General features: G+C 55.7%; 2 protein-coding genes across 4 annotated transcripts; one reads left to right on the forward strand and one right to left on the reverse strand.

Moving 5' to 3' along the window:
- Positions 1–356: 356 nt before the first annotated feature.
- On the reverse strand, positions 357–15,253 carry UNC45A (unc-45 myosin chaperone A). Of its 2 annotated transcripts, none has more exons than XR_011250516.1 (20): positions 14,850–14,954; positions 14,459–14,620; positions 14,236–14,272; positions 13,802–13,977; positions 11,751–11,843; positions 10,960–11,127; positions 9,651–9,819; positions 9,223–9,393; positions 7,988–8,159; positions 6,724–7,024; positions 5,426–5,520; positions 5,050–5,191; positions 4,538–4,678; positions 3,921–4,048; positions 3,665–3,731; positions 3,139–3,252; positions 1,611–2,938; positions 1,414–1,531; positions 1,154–1,309; positions 357–981 (listed from the first exon to the last, which is right to left on the reverse strand). XR_011250516.1 is itself a non-coding variant. In XM_069560325.1 (20 exons), the coding sequence occupies exons 1-20, from the start codon at positions 14,853–14,855 to the stop codon at positions 724–726; spliced, it is 2,790 nt and encodes a 929-aa protein (XP_069416426.1). In that variant the 5' UTR covers positions 14,856–15,253; the 3' UTR covers positions 357–723. The 2 variants fall into 2 exon arrangements, 1 of the variants encoding a protein (XP_069416426.1); XM_069560325.1 differs by having other exon boundaries at positions 2,823–2,938; positions 14,850–15,253.
- Positions 14,372–19,966, forward strand: HDDC3 (HD domain containing 3). 2 transcript variants are annotated; one of them, XM_069560343.1, is made up of 5 exons: positions 14,372–14,661; positions 18,130–18,486; positions 18,809–18,864; positions 18,972–19,212; positions 19,510–19,966. In XM_069560343.1, the coding sequence occupies exons 2-5, from the start codon at positions 18,375–18,377 to the stop codon at positions 19,638–19,640; spliced, it is 540 nt and encodes a 179-aa protein (XP_069416444.1). In that variant the 5' UTR covers positions 14,372–14,661; positions 18,130–18,374; the 3' UTR covers positions 19,641–19,966. The 2 variants fall into 2 exon arrangements, with proteins under 2 accessions (XP_069416444.1, XP_069416445.1); XM_069560344.1 differs by having other exon boundaries at positions 14,428–16,203.
- Positions 19,967–22,688: the final 2,722 nt, after the last annotated feature.

Below are 22,688 nucleotides of genomic sequence, written 5' to 3' on the forward strand. Positions count from 1 at the left end.
ACTGAATGCATTTATATCCATGTAACTAAATACTGATTTGCTCCCCAATGTTTACCCTTTGGCCTTCTAACAGGGATGAGCAACTCAGTGGACCTGGGGTGGGAATCCATTTGATCCCTTCCCTAAAGGTGGCTGTGTTGCTGTAAAGCTACCCACACTACTCAATCATGCCCAGCACCTGCTCCATACTCTGGCCCACTGCCAGCCATCCCTGCCCGCTGACAGAGCACCTACTTGAGTACCACATACTTTCATTTTTTTGCCCACACTGGCACATGGGACCTTAGTTCTCTGACCAGGGATCGAACCTGCAGCCCCTGCGTTGGAAACACAAAGTCTTAACCACTGGACAACAATGAAACCCCTCCACAAGCTTTTATTAGAGGATCAGAAGTGGTCCTGCTAGCAGGTTCGGGTGATGCTCATAGCTGGTGAGGCTGCTTGCTGTGTCCTTCCCAAAGCCAGGAACCCACAGGCTGAATTAGGACATGCTGTCCTCATTCCCAGCTGTCTTAGTACAGGAGAAAGTGCCCTGCTGCGTGTGGCCGGAGGCCAGAGGCTGTGCTGGGAGTGCAGGGCTGTGAATATGCTCCCTGACTCAGAACAGAGGACATCAAAGGGCAGCTGTGGAGCAGAGGCCAGGTGTTTGCATCCCAGCCCCCACCAGCCGGTCTGTCCTTGCTCCTTATGCTGCGATGGGTAGCGTGTGCGAGAGGCAGGCCCTCACTTTCCGTCCTGGCTGGGTTTGATAAGCCCATATTCCACTGCTTTCCCCAGACAAGCTGTGGCTGCCCTGGTGACTGGGCTCTCCTTGTCCTTGGCCAGCACCGACAGGATCTCCAGCACCTCACTCTCCATCAGGGTGCTGGCGATCTCCCTCGAGGCCTCCACCATGTTCAGCACCACCACAGCACCCCGGTGCTGCAACTCCTGGCTGGGGCTCAGAAGCAGAGCCTGCAGGATCTCCAGCCAGTGTGTGGTCTGCCGGAAACAGGGCAGTGTGACCACGGAGCAGCAGGGAACCCCGGCGCAGCAGGGAACCCGGCAGCGAACACCACCTGCACACCCTGGGGCTGCCTCCCACCAACCAACCGCCAGCAGGCTGGGGGATCCTGGCCCACCTCCCCCAGCTCCACCAAGAAGAGGCACTGACCACTTGGGGGATGCGGCTGCAGAGCGAGGGCCGCATGGAGGTGAGCATAGCCAGGCCCCCGGCAGCCGCCCGCCGCAGCAGCTCGTCTTCCTCGCCGCTGTACAGCACCAGCAGCTTCAGCCGGTCGTTGCCCGTGGCTTCAAAGAGGTCCTGCACCTGCGGCCAGAAGCGGGGAGGGACCAAGTCAGAGGGGGCAGAGCCCAGCTGGGCCGGGTACTCCTGCATGCCTGCCTGGCGTGACCGCCTGGACCAGCCCTCACCTCTTTGCTCATGGCCAAGTTACACATGCACTCCGTGGCCGCCCGGCGGAGCATTTCGTGCTCCTCAAACATGTAGCCCTCGATCATGGGCACGGCCTTCTCCTTCAGGATCTTCTGCCTGCGGGGCCGGGGCGGAAGCATCAGCATCACCAGAGTGTTAGCATCTGTCACTCCCCGCCCCATTTCCCCATACCTACAACAAGCCTTGGGCCAAGGATTTCCCTGGGCAACATGCAGAGACCGCCCTGCGCAGGTTTGAAGCCACCAGGCAGTGGTTTCCAGCCTTCTAACCCGGCCAAGGAGACAGCATGCGGGACCTTGGAAAACACTCTCAACTAGGAGTTAGGAGACCTGGGGGTGATGATGGCGATGCTAACATCTAACGTCTGAGCACTCACCCTGACCCAGCACTTGGACGATCTTACTTAATCCTCACCACAGGGATTTCCCTGGCAGTTCAGTGGCCAAGACTCCATGCTCCCAATGCAGGAGGTCCAGGCTCCATCCCTGGTCAGGGAACTGGATCTCACATGCCACAACTTAAGATCCTGCATGCTGCAACTACGACCTGGTGCAGCCAAATAATGAATGTATTTTAAAAAACCCTCACCAAAGCCCTATGGTAAAGGTGCTCGTGTGATTATCACTCCTATTTTGCAGAAGAGGAGACCAAGACTGAGACATCTCACCGTCAGTGGCGTAGCTGATACGTACTGCTTGGACACACTGCTAGGAGTCAGGCATCTAGGTAGTCAACGCTTTTACCTGTATTTTCTCATTTAATCCTCACTGCTACTCCATGCGATAGGTATACAACCATTCCATTTCACAGAGGGGGAAACTAAGGCACAGAGAGGTTAAGTTACCTGAGAGGTTACACACTAATAACCAGTGAAGCCAGGATTTGAAAGCAGGTGGTCTGACTCCAGGGCCTGCACTCTTACGGCCTAGGTCCTTGCCCTCTCACAGAACACTGTACAAGTCATGCCTCTCGGCCTGTCTGGCAAATAAGTAGCTGAGGAGTGCTCTCCAAACTGTAAAGTGCTGGACTTCCCTGGTGGTCCAGTGGATAAGAATCTGCCTGCCATGCCAGGGACATGGGTTCGATCCCTGGTCCGCAAAGATCCCACATGCCGAGAAGCAACCATAAGCCCATGTGCCACAACTACTGAAGCCTGTGCTCTGCCACGAAAGCAGCTAACACAAAGAGAAGCCCGGGCATAGCATGAGGAGTGGCCCCCGCTGACTGCAACTACAGAAAGCCAGTGTGCAGCGACTCAGGCCCAGCACACCCAAAACAAAATAAGTAAATGAATAACAATAACAACCAAAACAACTGTACAGTGCTTTCCTGGGAACGGTCTAAACCACGGTGCCCTGCCCAGGTCCCACAGCCCCGCGGACCTTACCGGAGCCTCTCGCTGATCCCCGCCAGGTTCGTTAGAGCCATGAGCGCCTCAAAGTTCTGCAGGCCGGAGCAGTTGAGGTGCAACAGGGAGACGAGGGGCCGGACCACCTCGTAGATCTACGATACACACCCATGCATCAGGGCTACCTGCCCTGGCTCTCCCGACCCCACCGGCCCTGCAGATGGGAGTCCAGCCCCCGAGAGGTCTCCCTCCCCACCCCAGGGCCCCACAGAGGAGCCACAGCCCGAGTCAAAGGCCAGGAGGGCCCACCGAGGGAGTGGAGGACAGGCTGGGGCTGGGGCAGGAAGACACGCACCCGCTCGCCGGGAAAGGTCATCTCTGGGTTGGAGGTGATGGTGAGCTTGGCGAGAGCCTGGGCTGCCTTCGTCTGCCCCACGTCGGTGCCTTCCAGGGCCAGCGGGAGCAGAGCCTGTGGGATGGGCCCATCAGCATCCAGGGTGCCACCAGGACCATGAGGCCCAAGGCCCTGACTGTGCCACCCTCGCCACTCCTGTCTCTCTTCTCGGGCTTGACCACATGCCCACTCACACCCTCTCACTTCCTAGGCCTCCCAGCAAGCTACCCAGATGCTTCTGGAAACACTTATTAAGGGCGAGACGTGGACTGTGCCAGGTATGGGGCCGTGAAGGTCAATGACACAGGAGCCCTCAGACCCTTGTAGGCACAAAGTCCAGGGCCCTTCAGCATCACTCACGCATCAGGAAGACATTCCTGCTGGCAGCTACTGACACTTCTCTGCCCCCATCCAACACTCACCTCTGCTATGGCAGCCAATGAGTCATGTTTAATGGCCTATCCTGAAGGAGTCTGAGCCAGCTTACCTTGCCCCCTCCCTGAGCAACCACAGTGCCGCGGTCCTCGACCTCTTCCACCAAAGCCAGGAAGACCCTGCGGGGAGAGTGCCGGGCTGGGCGGGCGGGCCGGGCTCTGGCGGGCAGACCTTCCACTCCCGGGTGCAGCAAAGGCAGGCTGCCAGGTGGGTGGCCCCTCTTGCTCCAGGAGCCCACCACACCAGCAACGGCTCACTCTGTAGTTTCATCAGCAGCGGGGAGGCTGACGGGCAGGGGCCAGGCTCACCTGGAGAGCAGCTCCCTGCAGGAACTGGTCAGCACAGGGCTCTCGGTCTTCACCATGCAAGTCATGGCCGACACCACGCCGGCCGCCAGCAGCTTCTTCACCCGAGCTTGCACGAAACTCGGCTTGTCCTGGGGAAGGAGGCAGCTGAGTAGAGGGACCTCAGCCAATCAGGCAGGGCAAAGGGGAACGCTTCTCACGACACATGTTGATGGGCATGGCAACAAAGGGAAAGAGGACTTCCCGGGCGGTCTGGTGGTTGAGAAGCCACCTGCCGGTGCAGGGCACACAGGTTCAATCCCTGGTCTGGGAAGATCCCACGTGCTGCAGGAAACTAAGCCCGCGCGCCACAACTACTGAGCCCGAGCTCTGGAGCCAGTGCTCTGCAACGAGAGAAGCCACCGCAGCGAGAAGCCCGCACACGGCAACTCGAGAGTAGCCCCTGCTCGCCGCAGCTAGAGAAAAGCCCGGGCAGCGACAAAGACCTGGTGCTGCCAAAAGTAAATACATAAATTAAGTTAAAAAAAGACTAAAAGAGAAGGAAACCTGCTTAAACAGAAGGCGCATCTGCTGAGGATGCGTCGGGTCAACAGGCCCCCACGACGCTGGGGTCCCCTCACCTTGGGGTGCTGCTCGGGCACGTGCTGCTTGGCATACTTTGCCAGCTCCACCATCTTGGGGTCCGGCTCCTCGTAGTCATAGCTGTTGGTGCAATTCACCAGCGCCGAGGCCACTGCGAAGAGCACCGACCTCTCCTCGGACTGCCGGGGGGTGCAGAGGGGCCATCAGCAGCCAGCCCGGGGGCAGAGCAGGACTGAGGTCAGCGCTGCCCAGGCTCCCAGTTCTACCCTTGGCTGGGCCCCCTGGGAACCAGGATGAATCTGGGCACCTCCCAGGCCCCAGGGTGGCCCCTGCCTTTGAGAGCTCATGCACTTGACCTCCCTGACTCCTCCTAAGAGAGCATCCTTTCTGACACCACTGGTGCAGGTCAGAACACCCAGGCCACGCAGGGCAGTCACTCGGGCTACCAGCCCTGTGTCACAAATGCTGCTGGCCGCAACCTGCCAAGAAAGCCCTTCGGGCTCTAATCCTAGTCAGCGTCCCTGGACCACTGCAGGAACCCAGGGGCTACCTTGCTGAGCTGGAACAGAGCCTTCAGAGCAGCTGCATCCTCCACAAACTCCTCCTTCACGTCAGCATCAAAGGTGAGGTAGGCCAGGCCCTCCACTGCCCAGCGCCGCGTGCCCACGTTCATCTGGTCATTGCACAGCCACCTGGGGGCGTGCAGGGCACTGATGACTACCAGAATGGGCAGGGGGTGGCGGGGGGTGGTCGGAGGGGTGCCCCAGGAACCAGGGGGTTAAAGCCAGCGGCTTGGGCATCCCCACCACATACGGAAGCAGTTCATGTGGAGGGTCTGCCTGGGGAGGACAGGGCAGTGAGGATTCCCCTCTTCTCTTGAGGTCTGGCCAGCAGGCAGAGAGCCACGGCCATGCTAAACCACTCACTTTCGACACTGCTTGGCCAGCTTGAGAGTGGAGCCTTCGGCAAACTGCTTCATGCTAAAGTCGGTCCCTCCGGCTGAGCCAAGCTTACAGAGCCCCTGCAAGAGAGGGTGAGAACCAGCTGTTGGCCAAGGGACGGAGGCATGGCAGGGCTCCCCGCCAGCTCTCTGCCAGGCTCCCTGGGGGCCAGGCACACCCCCACCAGGCTACCAGCTGGGCTGTGCTAAGTTGCTTCAGTCGTGTCCGACCCTTTGCGACGCTATGGATTGCAGCCTGCCAGGCTCCTCCATCCATGGGATTCTCCAAGCAAGAATACTGGAGTGGGTTGCCACGCTCTCCTCCAGGGGATCTTCCCAACCCAGGGACTGAACCCACGTATCTTATGTCTCCTGCACTGGCAGGCGGATTCTTTACCACTAGTGCCACCTGGGAAGCCCACAAAACCAGCTGCTAGGGTGGCCGTGTGATAGCATCTGGGAGAGACTGACATGCTGACCACATGCTGGCCTGGCCTCCACCCCACTGCCCGACGTGCACCAGACTTGCTCTGTCCCTTCCCACCTCACGCCAAGGGAGCCCTTGACGGGCAGACCTAAGATACGTGTGGGGAGAAGACAGGCGCCTCAGCCAAGGCCAGGACCCCCATGGGAGGGAGAAACCCAGGACAAGGTGCCCCGAAGAGGAGGATCGGCTTCCTCCAGGGGCAGGGCTGCAACAGGCGCACAGGGGTCAGGTGTTCCCTAGACCACCGGCTCTGGGGCCTGCCTGGCAGCCCAGCCTGTTCACACAGCCCCCAGGCCTGCCTGGCCTAGTGTGTCCTCCAACTCCTCCCAGAGCCACTCCCACCGCCCACAGTGGGCAGCCCAGGCTGCCCTGCATTCTTAGAAGTCCTCTCTGTCCAAGCCTCTCCTCCTCCTCCTCCTCCCCAGGAGGAGCCAGGGCCCTGCTCCGGCCTTGACAAGGCCCTGAAAGTGAAAGTCGCTCAGTCATGTCCAACTCTTTGCGACTCCATGGACTATAGCCTGCCAGGCTCCTCTGTCCATGGGATTCTCCAAGCAAGAATACTGGAGTGGGTTGCCATTGCCTTCTCCATGGGACCTTCTCAACCCAGGGATAGAACCCAGATCTCCCACATTGCAGGCAGATTTTTTACTGTCTTGAGCGATCAGGGAGGCCCTTCAACAAGGCCCTGCACATCCCCCATTTTTACCAAGCGTGTGCTGAGGCTGCACTCTGAGACGGGCCAGCCAGGGCCCCCTGTCTGGCTGCCTGCTGGCTCAGCCCAAGCCTGCCCATCTCACCACCAGTGCCCGGATGCGGATGCTGTCCTTCTCGCTGCGCTTGTACAGGTCTTTCAGCAGCGAGACGCCGTTGGCTGTGATGAACGAGGCCCGCTTGGCCTTGCCGGCTGCATGGATCAGGGCCTCCACGGCCACCAGCTGCTCCTCCTCCTGCTCCGAGGCGCACAGGGCGATCACGCTCTCCATGACGCCGTTCAGCTCCAGGGCCCGGTTGCCAGCATCACATGGGCCCTGCAGGAGGCAGGACACTGTCTGGATGGCCCGCAGCTTCCCGGCCAGCCCGTGGCCCTCAAACCAGCTCCTGCGGGGTACAGGGTGGCAGCTATCACATCAGTCAGCACAGAGAGACTGCCCTTCCCTACGCCTCCTCCACTGGCCAGGCATCTACAGGATGTGGGCAACAACAGCAAGAAAAGCTGCCAGCGGGAAGACCAGGACACCAACCCTCTGGACAGCAGCCACCGGGGTTCTTCATCTGGGCTCTCATTCGAGCCCCACCCCCAGCCCCGATGACCTGCCATCTAACGCAGGTCGCTGTCACTCACGCCACCCTGTCTGCACCCTGTGGTCACTGAGGTCCGAACTTGGGCCACTCACTCCGTGACTTGTCGTCCATCAGTCTGCTCCTAGCTGTGAGCCCTTAAGGGTGAGGACTGTGAAGCAGCACTGGTGTGTCAAGATGGACACACAGCACGTGCTCGGTGCACACTACGTGCTGGAGGACACCAGCTGCACTAAGACAGCTTGAGCTTGTGCGTATTCAGTCGTGTCCAACTCTTTGTGACCCCATGGACTGTATCCCGCCAGGCTCCGCTGTGCATGGGATTCTCCAGACAAGAATACTGGAGTGGGCTGCCATTCCCTATTCCAGGAGATCTGCCCGACCCAGGAATTGAAGCCGTGTCTCTTTCATCTCTTGCACTGGCAGGCAGATTCTTTAGCTATGAGCCAGCTGCAAACTGACATAACAAAGAATATCCTTGGGGACCTCCCTGGCAGTCCAGTAATTAAGACTGTGCTTCCACAGCAGGGGGAATGGGTTTGAGCCCTGGTTGGGGAACAGATCTGATATGCTAAGCAGTGTATAAATAAGAAGGAATGTCCCTGCAGAGAGACTCTGAAACAACAAGTGGCCCTTGGGACCATTCTGACTCTCACAAGTCCTCCCCAAGGCCGTTTCTCTGATGGGAAACCTTTCACTGTTGTCTCTCCTCAAAGAGTCAGCACTCTCGAAGGAGCCCTGGCTACAGGAGGGCTCCCTTACTTGATGTAGTTTTCACAGAGTCGGTGGAAATTCTCCCTCTCGGCATCACACTTCAGGTCATCGAAGAGCTTGCTGAGCAGAATGGAGGCGCTCATGCGGCTGTTTGCTGTCACTGTGAGCTCCCCAGGAGGGTCTTGCACAGAGCCCCCCACCTCCAGGATCTTCTTCAGACCTGAAAAGACACCCTATTCAGACAGCAGAACACGAGCTCCAACCCCGATGGGCAAAGGGAAGAGGTGTCCGCTCGCACGAGCTCACAAAGTACAGGCAGGCTCACAGAATTGGGCTGGCGGACCCGCTGTCTACCGGGGGGCAGGTCTGGGGTCAGCAAAGGACCTCAGAACTTAAGGCCTGTGGGCTGGCCCTGCCTGTGGAGCCGGATGCTCTGGAGCATAGAGGTTCCTGACAGCTGAAAAACTGCAGGGAAAATAACCTCCTGCCTCATAGGATCATTGGGATAACAAGAAAAGATGAGTTCCCAACAGGCGTGCTCACGCTGGGACTCTGCCAACCTTTCCTTGTATTTTTTTTCAGGGAAAGGAGAAGTGTGAACTTCTATATTAAATGGTAAGATTTTACTTTTACAGAAGTAACACACACTCAATGAAAAGAACTTGACACAGAAAGCTGACCCAGCCTCCATTAACCTGCTCCCGGGCCTGCCCGACATGTGGGCGAGTGCACAGGCACGCAGCTGAAGCGCCCAATGCTGCCGAAGGGCACAGCACGGGGCACGTGCGCTTCAGCGCAGACACACATGCTGGGTGCAGTCGCTCCCAGGGTCGCGCAGGCCCAGCCATCCGCGCAGCATGCCACACACAGGCTTGGTCTGCTTATTTACCACCTCTAGGTGTACAGCCAATAACTGTTAGTCGCTCAGTCATGTCCAACTCTTAGGGACCCAACAACTGTAGCCCACCAGGCTCCTCCGTGCATGGGATTCTCCAGGCAAGAATACTGGAGTGGGTTGCTATTCCCTTCTCCAGGGGATCTTCCCAACCCAGAGATCGAACCATGTCTCCTGCATTGGCAGGAGGATTCTTCACCATCTGAGCCACCAGGGAAGCCCTATTTACCATATTTCTATTTCTTTACTTATTTAAATGCTGTGCCACATGGAATCTTCGTTCCCCAAACACAGATTAAACCCAGGCCCTCGGCAGTGAAAGCACAGAGTCCTAACCATGGGACTGCCAGGGAAGTACCTTTCTCTTTTTTCAAACTCTGTCACCTACCTTGGTCGATAACCCAGAGGGTAAGGCTGTTGTTGGGGTCCTTGGGAGACTTCCGGGGCACCATTTTAATCAGGAGGGTCAGGGCATTGTCTCGACCTTGGCCCGAGACCCCCACCTCCGTCAGGAGCTCCAGGAGGTTGCTGATGAGGACCTTCAGCTCCCGGGCGGGATCTGGCAACAGGAAGACATTCACTAGCTCTACAGTGGCCCAGCCCCATCTGACCCTGAACTTCCCTGGTAGGGCGAGGGGACCTGCAGCTGGGCGCTAGTTTCTAGCCTACCCCAGAGGTGCCCCAGATCCTCAGAACCTAGAGCAAGATACCGTCAACAAGCCTTTCTCCTGAACAAATTGCAGGTGCAGCCAGCTTGGCTGCTCCCCAGAAAGACATCAACACCCAAAGGACACAGACTGGCTTCCAGTGACTCACCCACAATGATGGCGCCTTCTTTGCCACGGAAGCCCTTCTTGACACCTTCCTTGAGGGCATCGAACATAACCTGCAGCAGGTGGCAGGCAGCCAGGGACACAGCCTGGTTTTCCACGCCCAGCATGGAGACCACCCGCCGGGTTCCCAGCACGCTCAGGGTGGCCACTGTCTGGTGGGGGGAGAGAGGTGGACAGAGCTTCCAGTTGGCAAAGGGCAGCTTCAGTGATCCCTAACTGGGGGTCGCAGAGGGTGCCCAGAGGGGAGAAAACATGAGTGGAAAGAGCAGCTCCCTGGGAAGGCAAAGTGGGCCTGCCCAAGGGCGAGACCTGGGTGATACCCGGATTCTCTTGTTGGAAGGGCTTCCTAAAGAAAACACTCCAGGGACTTCCCTGGCAGTCCAGTGGTTAAGACTCTGAGTTTCCACTGCAAGGGGTATTGGTTCAATCCCTGGTCGGGAAACTAAGATCCCAAAGGGATCCCAGGAAGGCTGCAGGAGGTGGGCAGAATTCACGTGCTTTTACCAGTTTTAGTTCTGGGAGACCCAGAAACAGAGCCCGATCTTGGCCTGACTAGTTTTCACAGAATGTTTCACATTTCCACCCCTGATCTAGGAACTGTGGGCTCCTCTAAAATCTACTGAGGGTCAAGTCCTTGTTCCCCGAGTCCAGCTTATGCAGGCGAGAGCCAGAGCAGGGACTTGGTGACATCGGCCTGGGAGAGGGCTGTGCTGGCTGAACCGTGTGTGCGGAACACCCACAGTCTCCACGGAGAACCATCTCAGGGCCTGCCCTGCACATTCGGTCACTGACTCAATGGTGAAGATGCCGTAGGTCACGTGACCCACCACGTCACACACTGTGAGGACCCCTGTCCAAGCAAAATGCCAGCCTGGTGGCGAGGGAAGGACAGGTGCCCCGTTCTTTGCAAGCAGCATGATTTTACCACATGGACAAGGAGGGCATCAGTGACCAGGCACCTCTGAGAAGAGCCGAGGGCAACACTTGTGAGGCTTCTGACACATGTGCTCAGGGTGTCCCCGGGCTGCTTACACTCTTTCTTGGCCTCACTTTGTCCCAAATCATGCTGGTATTTTTGTCATTTTAATGTTGCCTCTCTTGTTATGTATCTTCTTATACCTTGCCTTGTAAGTTGAGAGCTATGGGACTTCCCTGGGGGTCCAGTGGTTAAGACTATGTGGTTCCAATGCAGGGGCACAGCTTCAATTCTTGGTCAGGGAACTAAGAGCCCACGTGAGTGGATGGACAGACAGACTGACAGAGATAGTAGCGAGACCCTCCGCCACACCCACCCGTGACTGGTGTTCAGAGCAAATGCCGACTAGGGTGCGCAGGGCTGCCAGCATCAGGTCGGGCTCTCCCGTGTCCAGCAGGCGCTGCAAGAGCTGAACCCCGTTGCTCCGGAAGATCTTCTCAGCCCCAGCATCCTCCCGGGCCAGCACCACCAGGTTCTGAGACGCCTGCATCAAAGGAAGAGCATCGAGATACGAACACGGCATGGAGAGAGAAGACCACCTGAGCCTCACTGCTCCCCCTGAGCACAGGGGCCTTGGCCATGAACTTCAACACTCTGAGCATCAGCTTCCCCCTCTGCAGGCAGAGGGAAGAGCTCGCTCTGGGAGTTGATGGTTAGCATAAACGGAGTCTTACTGCTACTGCTGCTAAGTCACTTCAGCCGTGTCCAACTCTGTGTGACCCCATAGACGGCAGCCCACCAGGCTCCCCTGTCCCTAGGATTCTCCAGGCAAGAATACTGGAGTGGGTTGCCATCTCCTTCTCCAATGCATGAAAGTGAAATCCCTGGCAAAGCCTGAAGGGCAGAGTCTATGACTCAGACGCCTCTGTGCACCTGGCTCCTGGCACGAGACCTGAGCACCAGGAGGTGCTCCAGGAACACTGGCTCCCTCTCCGTGGCCCACACTGAGGCCCCAGGCCCTCTGAGCCCCCACTCACGCTCTGTGAGCCCAGCGGCACCACCTAAGGGGCGATGTGCCAGCAGGGGCTCCTGGGCCAACATCATACACACACAGGGAGGGCTGGGCAGCACTAGGGGAGTTCCGCCCCCACTTGCCCAGGTCTCTACCTTTTGCTTTTTCTCGGTGCCTTTTTCTTGTGGGTCCAATAGTATCTGAAACATCTGCTCCACTTTGGCATCCGTTGAGGACATGTATCTCACCTACGACAAACCAGCAAAGCATGGGAGGAATCGCCTCTTGGCCCAGACAACACACTTCCTCTTTGTTCTCTCCAGCTCCTCCCCAGGCCTGGCTCCTGACTCCAGAGGGCACAGCACGGATGTCTGGGCCCAGGTCTCGCACCCAGCTACCTTGGGCAGGAAGAGACTCGCCTGGCAGCTTCTCCCAAACTTCCCTAGGCTATTTTCTCCTCTGAGCTGTTTCCTCCTTGGGCAGCAGGGAGTGGTGCCGATGCTGAAGGCCGTGCCATTCAGAAGGGTGGCGTCCTGTTAGCCACAAGAAAACCCACTCCCAGGGGGCCATGTATTGTATGGCGGTCTAGGTGCACGGCCCATGGCACTGAATGGGCATTTATACCTCCTGCAAGGGAGCCAGCAGGTCATGATGGAGTTGCTGGTACTCTGTTTAGGTCAAGGATTCTCTTTTTGATGGAGTTTTAAAATAATCTGATGACCAACCTCATGCTAGGCCTTTCCCTTCCCTGGGGTTCTGGGCGTGGACAGCGCACACGCCTAACACATGTGTGCCCGCTGCCCCTCCTGCATCCATGGTTGACAACACTGATGCATCCCCTTCCAGGCCCAGGCGACCTGCCTCCTAATCCTTCTCAACACAGAGCTCGAGGCAGCCCCTGCAGATCAAACAGAGCTGACGCTGAGAGGAAAATAATTTGCTTTCCCAGGTCTCAATTTTTTGATAAGGTGTCTGCCATCATATTACTAGCTTCCACTGGGTCAGCATATTAACACCCAACTGTCAGGCTAATTCCAACTTGAAAGTAGTTAATGATGCTCTTCAGGTTCTCTCCTCAATTTTTAAATATGTGAATCATAAAAACATCGTCTCTTTATTTTAAAACATGAACAGATGAAGCAAAATCTCTTTTGAAAAGCCCCTGCAAGCCCATTCCTTTCCCTAGCAGTCACACTGTTATCATTGTGATGTCTCTCTTTTAAAAGATTTTCCTTTGTAACGACATACCCAAGTGTATCCATGGAAAAAAACATGGTATTATTTTGGGTGCCTATATGGGGGATTGTTTTAACATAGATGATATCACACTGTCAACTTTCCAAATCCTTACATGACGATCTTCCTATTCTCAACAACTACAGGTAGGTATCTGTAACAAGGATGTAACTCAGTCTGTTTAGCCATTCCCCTATTGCTGGGCATTTTGGCAAGTTTCAATTTCTCATTAGTACAAACAAGGCTGAAACAAACATACACACACCTGCTTGCATACATGGACAAGGCTTCTCTAGAGAAGATAGCAAAAAGTAAACATACTGAATCACAGTATATGCTCAAATTTAAGAGATGTGCTAAAGAACTCCCAAAGGAGCTGTACCAATTTACACCCCCCAGAAGCAGTCATGAAAAAGCCCACGATCCCCCCAACCTCACCCTATAACTGTCTGTCTCCCTCGTTCTAGCAATGTGTACAAACTTTAAATGTCTGCCACATGGGGCTTCCCCGGTGGCGAGTAGTTAAGAATCTGCCTCCCAATGCAGGGGACATGGATTCAATCCCTAGTCAGGGAACTAGGATCTCACATGCAGAGTGGCAATTAAGCCCACGTACCACAACTACTGAGCCCGTCCACTCTGGAGCCCACACACCACTAGAGAGAAGCCCATACAATGCATCAAAGATCCTGCGCGTGGCAACTCAGACCCAAAGCAGCCAAAAATAAACATACATTTCTTTTTAATGTTAAAAAACGTTTGCCAAACAGACCACTGAAAAGAACTGCACCTTGCTGTTCTTTCAATGTGCTTTTTCGTGACCACTGACAAGGTTGCGCATCCTTCTATAAGGTCATTTGCCATCAGTATCCCCTCTTCAGAGATCTGTGATTATACCTTTGCTCCAGATCCACTTCCCAGTGCCCCTCTACCACTGGTCAATGCCTTGCTCTCCCAGTTACTCACGTACCTTCTCCTGAATCTGGCCCGCGATGTTCCTCAGGGCCTCCTGGAAAACTTTGTTCTTGGGCTCCAGGCTCACACATCGCTGCAGATCGAGGACGGCCTGGTCAAGGCGGCCCAGTTTCTCTAGGGCTTGGCTCCTCCGGTAAAGTGCTTTGACGTCCCCGCCGTCCTTTTCGATGGCTGAGCACAAACAGGAGCTCTGTCAGCACCCAAGAGGCCACCATCTCCAGGCAAGAGCAGTAGGGAAAGATCTCGAGGGCTAGAGGAAGGTGGGGGTACGGATGTGGGGCTCAGTATTTCAGCCTCAGAAAAGGGGATGCCCAGGGAAGTGGGGGAGAAGAAGGCTGAGGTGTTTTAGGGGTGAAAGGAGAAGGAAAAAGTGAGGGCAGCCCACCCCAGAAGCCCCACGGCTCCACCCAAGGGCCCTCATTCCCCTACCTTTGGTTGCCTCCGTTTCTGCTTTCTCGTAATCTTCCTGAAACAGAAAGAACAGGGCTTGAGTTGCTGGTCATCTCCTTTTTCGGGCAAAACTGGGCAACAGGATTGTTCTCGAGTCACCTAAAGGCCCAAAGGCCATGTGACAAGTGTAGGGGCCCGAGCACCGGCGGGGTGGGCAAAAGAGGCCCGGGCAGGCGAGGGGAAGGGCAGCCGGCTCCCTCACCAGCTTGAGGTGGCAGGCGGCCCGGTTCCGATGCAGAATGGCCTGGTCCTGGGGCGTTGCGCTCAGGCCCAGGGCTTGCGTGTAGGCCGTCAAGGCACCTTCGTAGTCCCCACATTTGAACAGCTCGTTGCCATCCTTCCGCAGCTGCTCCACTGAGCTGGCCTGTGGAGGGAACGCGTGGAAATGTCGCAAGTGAGCTCAGGGTGAGTCGAGGAGCTACTGGGGGAGGACGCTGAGGGTCGTGGGCGAGTCCCATGGAGGGCCAAACTGAGAGGGAGGAGGCAGCCTGGGAATCGTCCGAGCAGGTGAGAAGTGGAGATAGCCCAGGGTAAATGGGTACGCAGCCCGGGGCCGGCCGACTGGGGCTTGGGGGGGTCCCTGGACCACTCACAGTCATCGCGCCACAGACGTCCCCGGCGCGCGCAGGCGCAGTCTCTGGAGTAGGGCGAGTCGAGGCTCGGGAATCCGCCGCCGGCTGCCCCGCCCCAGTCTTGCGTCAGAGGCGGGGGCGGGGAACGGGCGGGGCCAAGGAGAGAGCGCGCCAGGCGCGGGGCGGTGCTCGGCCCGGGTCCGCAGGCGCAAAGAAGCCCCGGACGCGCTTAGTCTGTTCCCGCCGAGACCTGCAGGGGGCGCGCGGTGGAGGACCTAGAGGGACGCCGGTCGCTGCTGGGGCTCAGGTCTCGGCATTGGCCCCGGCCCCGGCCCCGAACGCGGCAGAAATGCACAAGGTCTGCAGTCATCAGGGCCACGAGCAGCAGGCTGTAAAGGCTCAGCGCTAGGAGCGGGCCCGGACCCCTGTGAGAAATGGGAGGGTATCAGGATGCAGGCCCCAGCCGTTCTCGCCCGTTCATGTGCGTTACAGAGCCCCCGAGTCTGGAGAAAGCGACCCAGAAAAGTGCAGAATGTGTAAATACAAACTCAGGGAGCTCACAGGTACCCTGAAGTCATCCACGGACAGATTCAGGGCTGAAAACCCCGACGATAATACATGTTTGATCAAACCCCGTCTGCAAGGAGATCCAACCAGTCAATCCTGAAGGAAATCTGTCCTGAATATTCGCTGGACGGACTGATGCTGAAACTCCCCAATTCCTCGGCCACCTGATGTGAAGAACTGACTCACTGGGAAAGACCCTCATGCTGGGAAAGATTGAAGGCAGGAGAAGAAGGGGACAACAGAGGATGAGATGGTTGGATGGCATCGAGGGACACGCCTGGCGTGCTGCAGTCCATGGGGTCGCAAAGAGTCGGACACGACTGAGCAACTGAACTGAACTGATAATACATGTACTCCAGATTGCTCCAGATACTCCTTTCAGTATTGACACCCATCCAACCCCACCTACCATACACCTACAGTGACTCCCTATTACCGGTTCTCACAGCCCCCTGAACTTTTCCTTCACAGATTGTTTTGTAATCATGTAATTAGGTGATTTTATGTTTGAGATCTGTCTGTAAACTACAAGCCTTCCACCCCAGAAATTAGGAACAGAGTCCAAGATACTGCAACACCCTGTCAGCGTTCCAGGACTCTGGGGTTGGAGTTCTCACCTGAAGATGGGAGGAGGCCGAAGGGCAGACAGATTGACCTGGTTCAAGGCCTCAAATTCAGCCTGAGTGCAGCAGAAGCCCCCTGCAGCCTGCAGGTGGCAGCAGTAGGCTTCCTCCGGAGTGTCAGAGAGCCGAGGACAGAAGAAACCCGGGTAGCGATGGCCGTCAGCATCCCAGGTGGTCTGGCACAGGTGGGGGTGGTGGGCCAAAGCTGAAGGGAGGGGCGAGGGGGGCCGGAGACAGGCAGGAGTGATCTACCCACATCCCACTCATCCCTTTTGGAGAGTAAAAGGGGCCCACTATTATCGGAAAGGCAGGCTTTCTCTCTCCTTACCAGCTCCCCAGAGTAGTTTATGCCTGCTAAAAGAAGTACCGGAGGGGGTGATGGGCAGAGGAGAGGGCTGTACCTGCGAGGGAGGCCGGCTGAGCACGCATCATCCAGCTGAAGACCAGCAGTAGCCCCACTGACAAGCCTGTCAGCAGAGGGCCTGCCCTCTGGAAGCCCATGAGAGGTCACCTCCACTTCCACCTCAGCCCTGGTCCTAGAAACCCCAACAGCTCTATGTTTAAGCCACAGATGCAGACAGTAAGGAAATAAAAAATCAAAGCACCATTAACACAAACCTGAAGCTTCTCTGTCACAGACCTCTGCTGCTGCTGCTAAGTCACTTCAGTCGTGTCCGACTCTGTGCGACCCCACAGACGACAGACCTCTAACGAGAGATGAAAGTGACTGAGTTTCTATCTTCTGTTGAAAAACATGGGGATTGTGGCTCCACGCTGCCTAAGGTTCTCTGAGCTGAAGGGGAAATGGCTCAGAAGGCTGGAGGGCCGAATGAGGAATGAGCCAAGTCGAGCCACTAGCCTGAAGAACAGACACGCATTTAGAACCAGATATGTTTCTCTCCACCCACTCTTAACTTTCAGGCTGCCACGGAAGCCATGGGAATTCAGCTTGTTCCATTTCAGGCCCCAGAGACCTTGTTTCCAGCGTTTGGGGCTTCCCTCTCTAACTTCTGCATCGTGGCAACCACCAAGACCAGCTGAAAAGCAAGAGCAAGTGCTCTCGTTAACTTGTCCCCTGAGTCCTCATCGGCCCCAGCTACCAGCCAAAGTACAAAAGCTGCTAATCAACTGGAGTAAACTTAGCAATCAGCCAACTCCACTTCACAGGGACAGCTCTTCCAGGGTCTCCCGGTCTCAGCAAACCTTATACTTCATAGGTACTGTCTGCTGAGAGAGGGGATTTCTCCAAAAGACCAGAGGTCACCAGCCCACAGTGTTGTGTTGCTGTAGTGTCTATGGAGGCCTGACAACAAGGTCATGCTCTCAGAACAACGGTGACAACGCTCATAAGCCCAGGGGCCCCACAGCAGTGCCTGGGGACTGAAGCAGGAGCCCTCATGGCACGAGAAAGACATGCAGGTTTTGTTCCTGGCACCTGAGAGCAAAGAAAACAGTTCCTGAGGAAACAGCACCACGGCCTGGGAGTCTCTCTGAAACCATCACGGAGGGCTCCCACTGTAAGCTCCAATTTCCAGGTCAGACCCCAGAGGCGGAGAAGGCAATGGCACCCCACTCCAGTACTCTTGCCTGGAAAATCCCATGGACGGAGGAGCCTGGTAGGCTGCAGTCCATGGGGTCGCTAAGACTCGGACATGACTGAGGGACTTCACTTTCACTTTTCACTTTCATGCATTGGAGAAGGAAATGGCAACCCACTCCAGTGTTCTTGCCTGGAGCATCCCAGGGAAGGGGGAGCCTGGTGGGCTGCTGTCTATGGGGTCGCACAGAGTCAGACACGACTGAAGCGACTTAGCAGCAGCAGCAGCAGACCCAAGGGATCTTCTGGGCCCTAGTGTGAGGCTCCTTTGCCCATAGCAACCAGGCCATTCTTGCAGGGAGAACTATTTTTAGAGCACTTTGAGAATGTTCAGAGCATTGGCAGCTTGAAAATTGTCTTTTCATGACGGGAGAGGGTCCTCCCCAGAGAAGTTCTCTCTGGCCCAGAGGCTACATGATTTGCTCTCCCTCCAAGTTACCACAGTCCTCTGCGCCTTCCTGCTCTGGACACAGTGAGGCCACTGTCTTCTTTTCTGTTTTCCTCCTTCTCCCAGGCTGCGGGCTCCCAGAGAGCCAGGCCATATTCTTCATGCACCCTCGGCAAAGCACACTGAACTAGCAGCTGCGAAGCTGTGGGCAGCAGCTTCCTACACCCAAGGTCCACCCATCAGACCCGGAAGAACGCTTCCGCACCAGACTCCACCACCTCCCGGACCTCCGCGGCGCCAGGGGGCGCTGTGGACGCTGGGTCCACGCTCCCCGGGCGCCTAGGACCTAAGGTACCCGCCCCACCTGCGCGATGGGCTCCGAGGTGGCCCAGCTGCTGGAGGCTGCTGACTTCGCGGCCCGCAAGCACCAACGGCAGCGGCGGAAGGACCCCGAAGGGACCCCCTACATCAACCACCCTATCGGTGGGCGCTCCGCCGGGGGAGCCACGGCTGTAGCCTCCAGGGGTTGGGGACCGGGAAGGGAACGCGGAGGGCGTGCAGCTCCTCGGGCACCTAGTCGGTATCTAGCTTTGTGCCAGGCACAGTTCGTGTTTAAGACTCACAGCGACCTGGGGCGGTCGGCATGGCTGTTCTCTGTGTACAGTGGACATCCAAAAAAAAAAAAAAAAAGAGTAAAGGACTTGCCCAAGGTCACCCCGCTAGTGAGGGGCAGCCACCTCTGGCTCTGCGAACCCACATCACGTGGCCCTGAACTCCCTCCTGACTTCCTGCTTTGCCCCGTCAGGTGTGGCTCGGATCCTGACCCACGAGGCGGGGATCACTGACATTGTGGTATTACAGGTAACTTTCCTCCTCTGCTAGGAGGCTGGGTTGGGGATCAGGGGCCCCAATCAGCTTCGGGCACCCCTTGGCAGGTGTCCCAGGACTGAGTGGGAGCCTGTCCGCAGGCAGCCCTGCTCCATGACACAGTGGAGGACACAGACACCACCCTGGATGAGGTGGAGCTGCACTTTGGGGACCAAGTGCGGCGCCTGGTGGAGGAGGTGACAGATGACAAGACTCTGCCCAAGCTGGAGAGAAAGCGGCTGCAGGTGGAGCAGGCACCCCAGAGCAGCCCCGGAGCTAAACTGGTGAAGCTGGCAGATAAGCTGTACAATCTGAGGGACCTGAATCGCTGCACCCCAGAGGGTACGCTATCCCCCACCTGCTCTGAGGGGAAAAGGAGGGGTAGCCATCTTCTGAAGGCACAGGTTGGTCAGTTCCCCTGGAATAAAAGCCCAAGTGTTCTTGTTGATTCCTTAGACTAATCTTACTAGACCCCTCTGCTCTTTCATACAGTAGAAATACAGAAGCTGGGCCAAGGGGAAGTTTTCAGTACAAATCCATCAGAACTCATGGCCCTGCGCCAAGCCCCTCAGGAACTGGGCAAAATCCAGGGCACTCCTGGACATCAACACGAGCGGTTTTCTGTCCACTCTTATGCAGGATGGTCTGAACACCGAGTCCAGGAATACTTCGAGTGGGCGGCACAGGTGGTGAAGGGGCTCCAGGGAACAAACCGACAGCTGGAAGAGGCTCTAAGGCAGCTGTTTAAGGAGCGGGGGCTGACACTCTGAGTGGTGCTTGGAGCCATTGTTGCCCAGGCCAGAGAAGACGCATACTTCAGCCTTTCCATGCCTCCCAAGCTCCCTCCCTGGTTCACTCAGCACAGATATTAGAGACCAAATTCACGTGTCTTTTCTGAGTCTGAAGATCTGCCAACTAAGCTGAGCCCCAGATTGTGGGATGATGTGCCCCATCCATTCCTAATGCATTCACTGCCCCGCTTCAGGCCTTGGGTTTGCTTGTTTTGCACGGTGGGATCTCTGGCCCCTCAGGGACTTAGGCTTATCTATAAACGCTGGTCTGAAAGTCATTATGCAAAATAAAACATTTGGATAAAGCTTCGAGTTGCTGCTGCTCCTCCTCCAGCCTCCCCAGTGGGGAACCGATGTGTGTGTGTCAGGAGGAGATATCTGCCCTTCAGTAGGGCAGGGTTCCAACTGTGTGCCCTCTGGGACAGGTCCCTCAGGTTGAGGGCCTGAACCCCTTGGAGCTTGGTTTCCTTATCAGTGGGATAGGTTGTGTAATTATCAGGGTTGAGCTAGGTGACATGCCTGACACATAGATGCTCAGAAATTGGTAGGCTTCCTCACTGAGGAAGTCAGGTGGGAAAGAAGTTAACATATGTATTGGAAAGAAGTGCCACCCTGCTTACTGGCAGATCTTGCTGAGCTCAGCAGAGTCCTCAGCAGCAACATGATAGGGCCTGTGAGGGGGGAGGGTCCCTCATACCCCAGGTTGCCACGGAAACCTGCTGCGGTGGGCATCCCACCCTGTCTCACCACCATCCCATCTCTGATTCCTTTTGTTGCTAAGCCACAAGAACTTCTGGGTGCCCCAGGAAGAGGCCTGGGAACTGACCAACCCTTGGAACCCATCAGGGTCTGGGAGAAGGGGCAGAGCTTTTTGAGGCATCCACCTGAAGGATCAAGTGAAGTGGTGTTGCTCGCTGCTGAGCAGCTGAGGGTTGTTATTAGCCCATTCTAAACGGGTACACTTGCTGGGGTGAGGAGGGCTGCTTGGTCAAAGGCCACTTTGTGGTCACAAGGTGATTGATGTTTTCTTTTCACATGTGTTTCCTAATCTGTTCTTTATAATAACGGAATGAGATAGGCAGGGTAGGAATTATTCTCATTTTACAAAGATGAAATACGAAGCTCAGAAAGGTGAGAAGACCTGTCAATGATTAAACAGAGGAGTAGTGTCAAAATCAAGACCAGAATCCCTCTTTTTGCCACTGTGGGCCTTTTTTAACCAAACGAGATTGACCACAATTGAGGTTAACTCCAACCATGCTAGGACTTCCCTGGTGGCTCAGTGGTAAAGAGTCTGCCTGTCAAGGCAGGGTACAAGGGTTCAATCCATGGTCCAGGAAGACTCCACAAGGTGTGGAGCAACTAAGCCCATGTGGTGCAACTACTATCCCCACGCCCTAGGGCCTGCACACTGAACTACTGAGCTCACATGTTGCAACTACTGAAGTCTGCGCACGCCTAGAGCCTGTGCTCCATAAGTGAAGCCAAAACAATGAGAAGCCTGCACACTACAACAAGCAGTAGCCCCTGCTTGCCACAACTAGAGAAAGCCTTTGAGCAGCAACAAACACCCAATGCAAGCAAAAATAGTCTATATAAACCAAAGTACGACCACCAACATCAGGAAATTAATGTTAATACATCACTACCTTAAATCTCTGATGATAGAGGGCTTCATGATTTACTTGTATGCTTACTTTGGCTTTTGCTGGGCTGGGAATATGTCTGGGGACCTTCCACGCAGTCTAGTGGTTAAGACTCTGTGCTCCCACTGCCAAGGGCCCGGGTTGAATGCCTGGTTGGAGAACTAAAAATCCCATAATCCTTGTAGCATAGCCAAAACAAAAAACAATTTTACTTCTGGCCTGGAACTAGGTCAACCGAGATTCCTGGCCCCTCCGAGGATCTGTCCTTAAGTGGACTCCATTTCTCTGGATCTGCATGGCCTCATCTTCTGTTCACGGCTGTAGTTGTTCTCTCCATTCTTAGTCAAAGGAGATCGCCTTTTGAGTATGACTATGCTTTTACATTTTTAATATTTAGCATTCTGAGGCACTAGTTGAGGGGGCAGCAGGACAAGTGTCTATTCAGTTTGAATGCACATCCTCAGGCGTTCTGACAAAGGAAATCTGTCTTTCCTCCATCAGTGAGCTTCTCAGGCCTCCATGCTGAATGCTGTGTCTTCCATCTTCAACCCTGCCGTGTTCTAAATGCCAAGGAAGCCTCATTTCCAACCCTACATAGGCTTCCTGTGCCTCGTTGTTGTTCAGTCGCTTAGTCTCAGATGCCTTTGCAACCTCATGGACTGCAGCATGCCAGTCTTCCCTGTCCTTCACCATCTCCCGGAGCTTGCCCAAACTCATGTCCATTGAGCTGGTGATGCCATCCAACCATCTCATTTTCTGTCATCCCCTTCTCCTCCTCCTTTCAATATTTCCCAGCATCAGCATCAGGGTCTTTTTCAGTGAGTCAGCTCTTTGCATCAGGTGGCCAAAGTATTGGAGCTTCAGCTTCAACATCAGTCCTTCCAGTGAATATTCAGGATTGATTTCCTTTAGGATTGACTGGTTTAATCTCCCTGCAGTCCAAGGGACTCTCAAGAGTCTTCTCTAATACCATGGTTGAAAAGCATCAATTCTTTGGCACTCAGCCTTCTTTATGATCCAACTCTCACATCCACACATGACTACTGGAAAAACCATAGCTTTAACTATATGAACCTTGGTTGGCCAAGTAATGTCTCTGCTTTTTAATATGCTGTCTAGGTTTGTCATGGAGAAGGCAATGGCAACCCACTCCAGTATTCTTGCCTAGAGAATCCCTTGGACAGAGGAGCCTGGTGGGCTGCTGTCCATGGGGTCACACAGAGTTGGACACGACTGAAGCAACTCAGCATGCCTGCATGCACTGGAGAAGGAAACGGCAACCCATTCCAGTATTCTTGTCTGGAGAATCCCAGGGACAGAGGAGTCTGGTGGGCTGCTGTCTCTGGGGTCACACAGAGTCGGACACGACTCAAGCGACTTA

This window comes from Ovis canadensis, chromosome 18 (assembly GCF_042477335.2).
Source record: "Ovis canadensis isolate MfBH-ARS-UI-01 breed Bighorn chromosome 18, ARS-UI_OviCan_v2, whole genome shotgun sequence".
Lineage (NCBI taxonomy): Eukaryota > Metazoa > Chordata > Mammalia > Artiodactyla > Bovidae > Ovis > Ovis canadensis.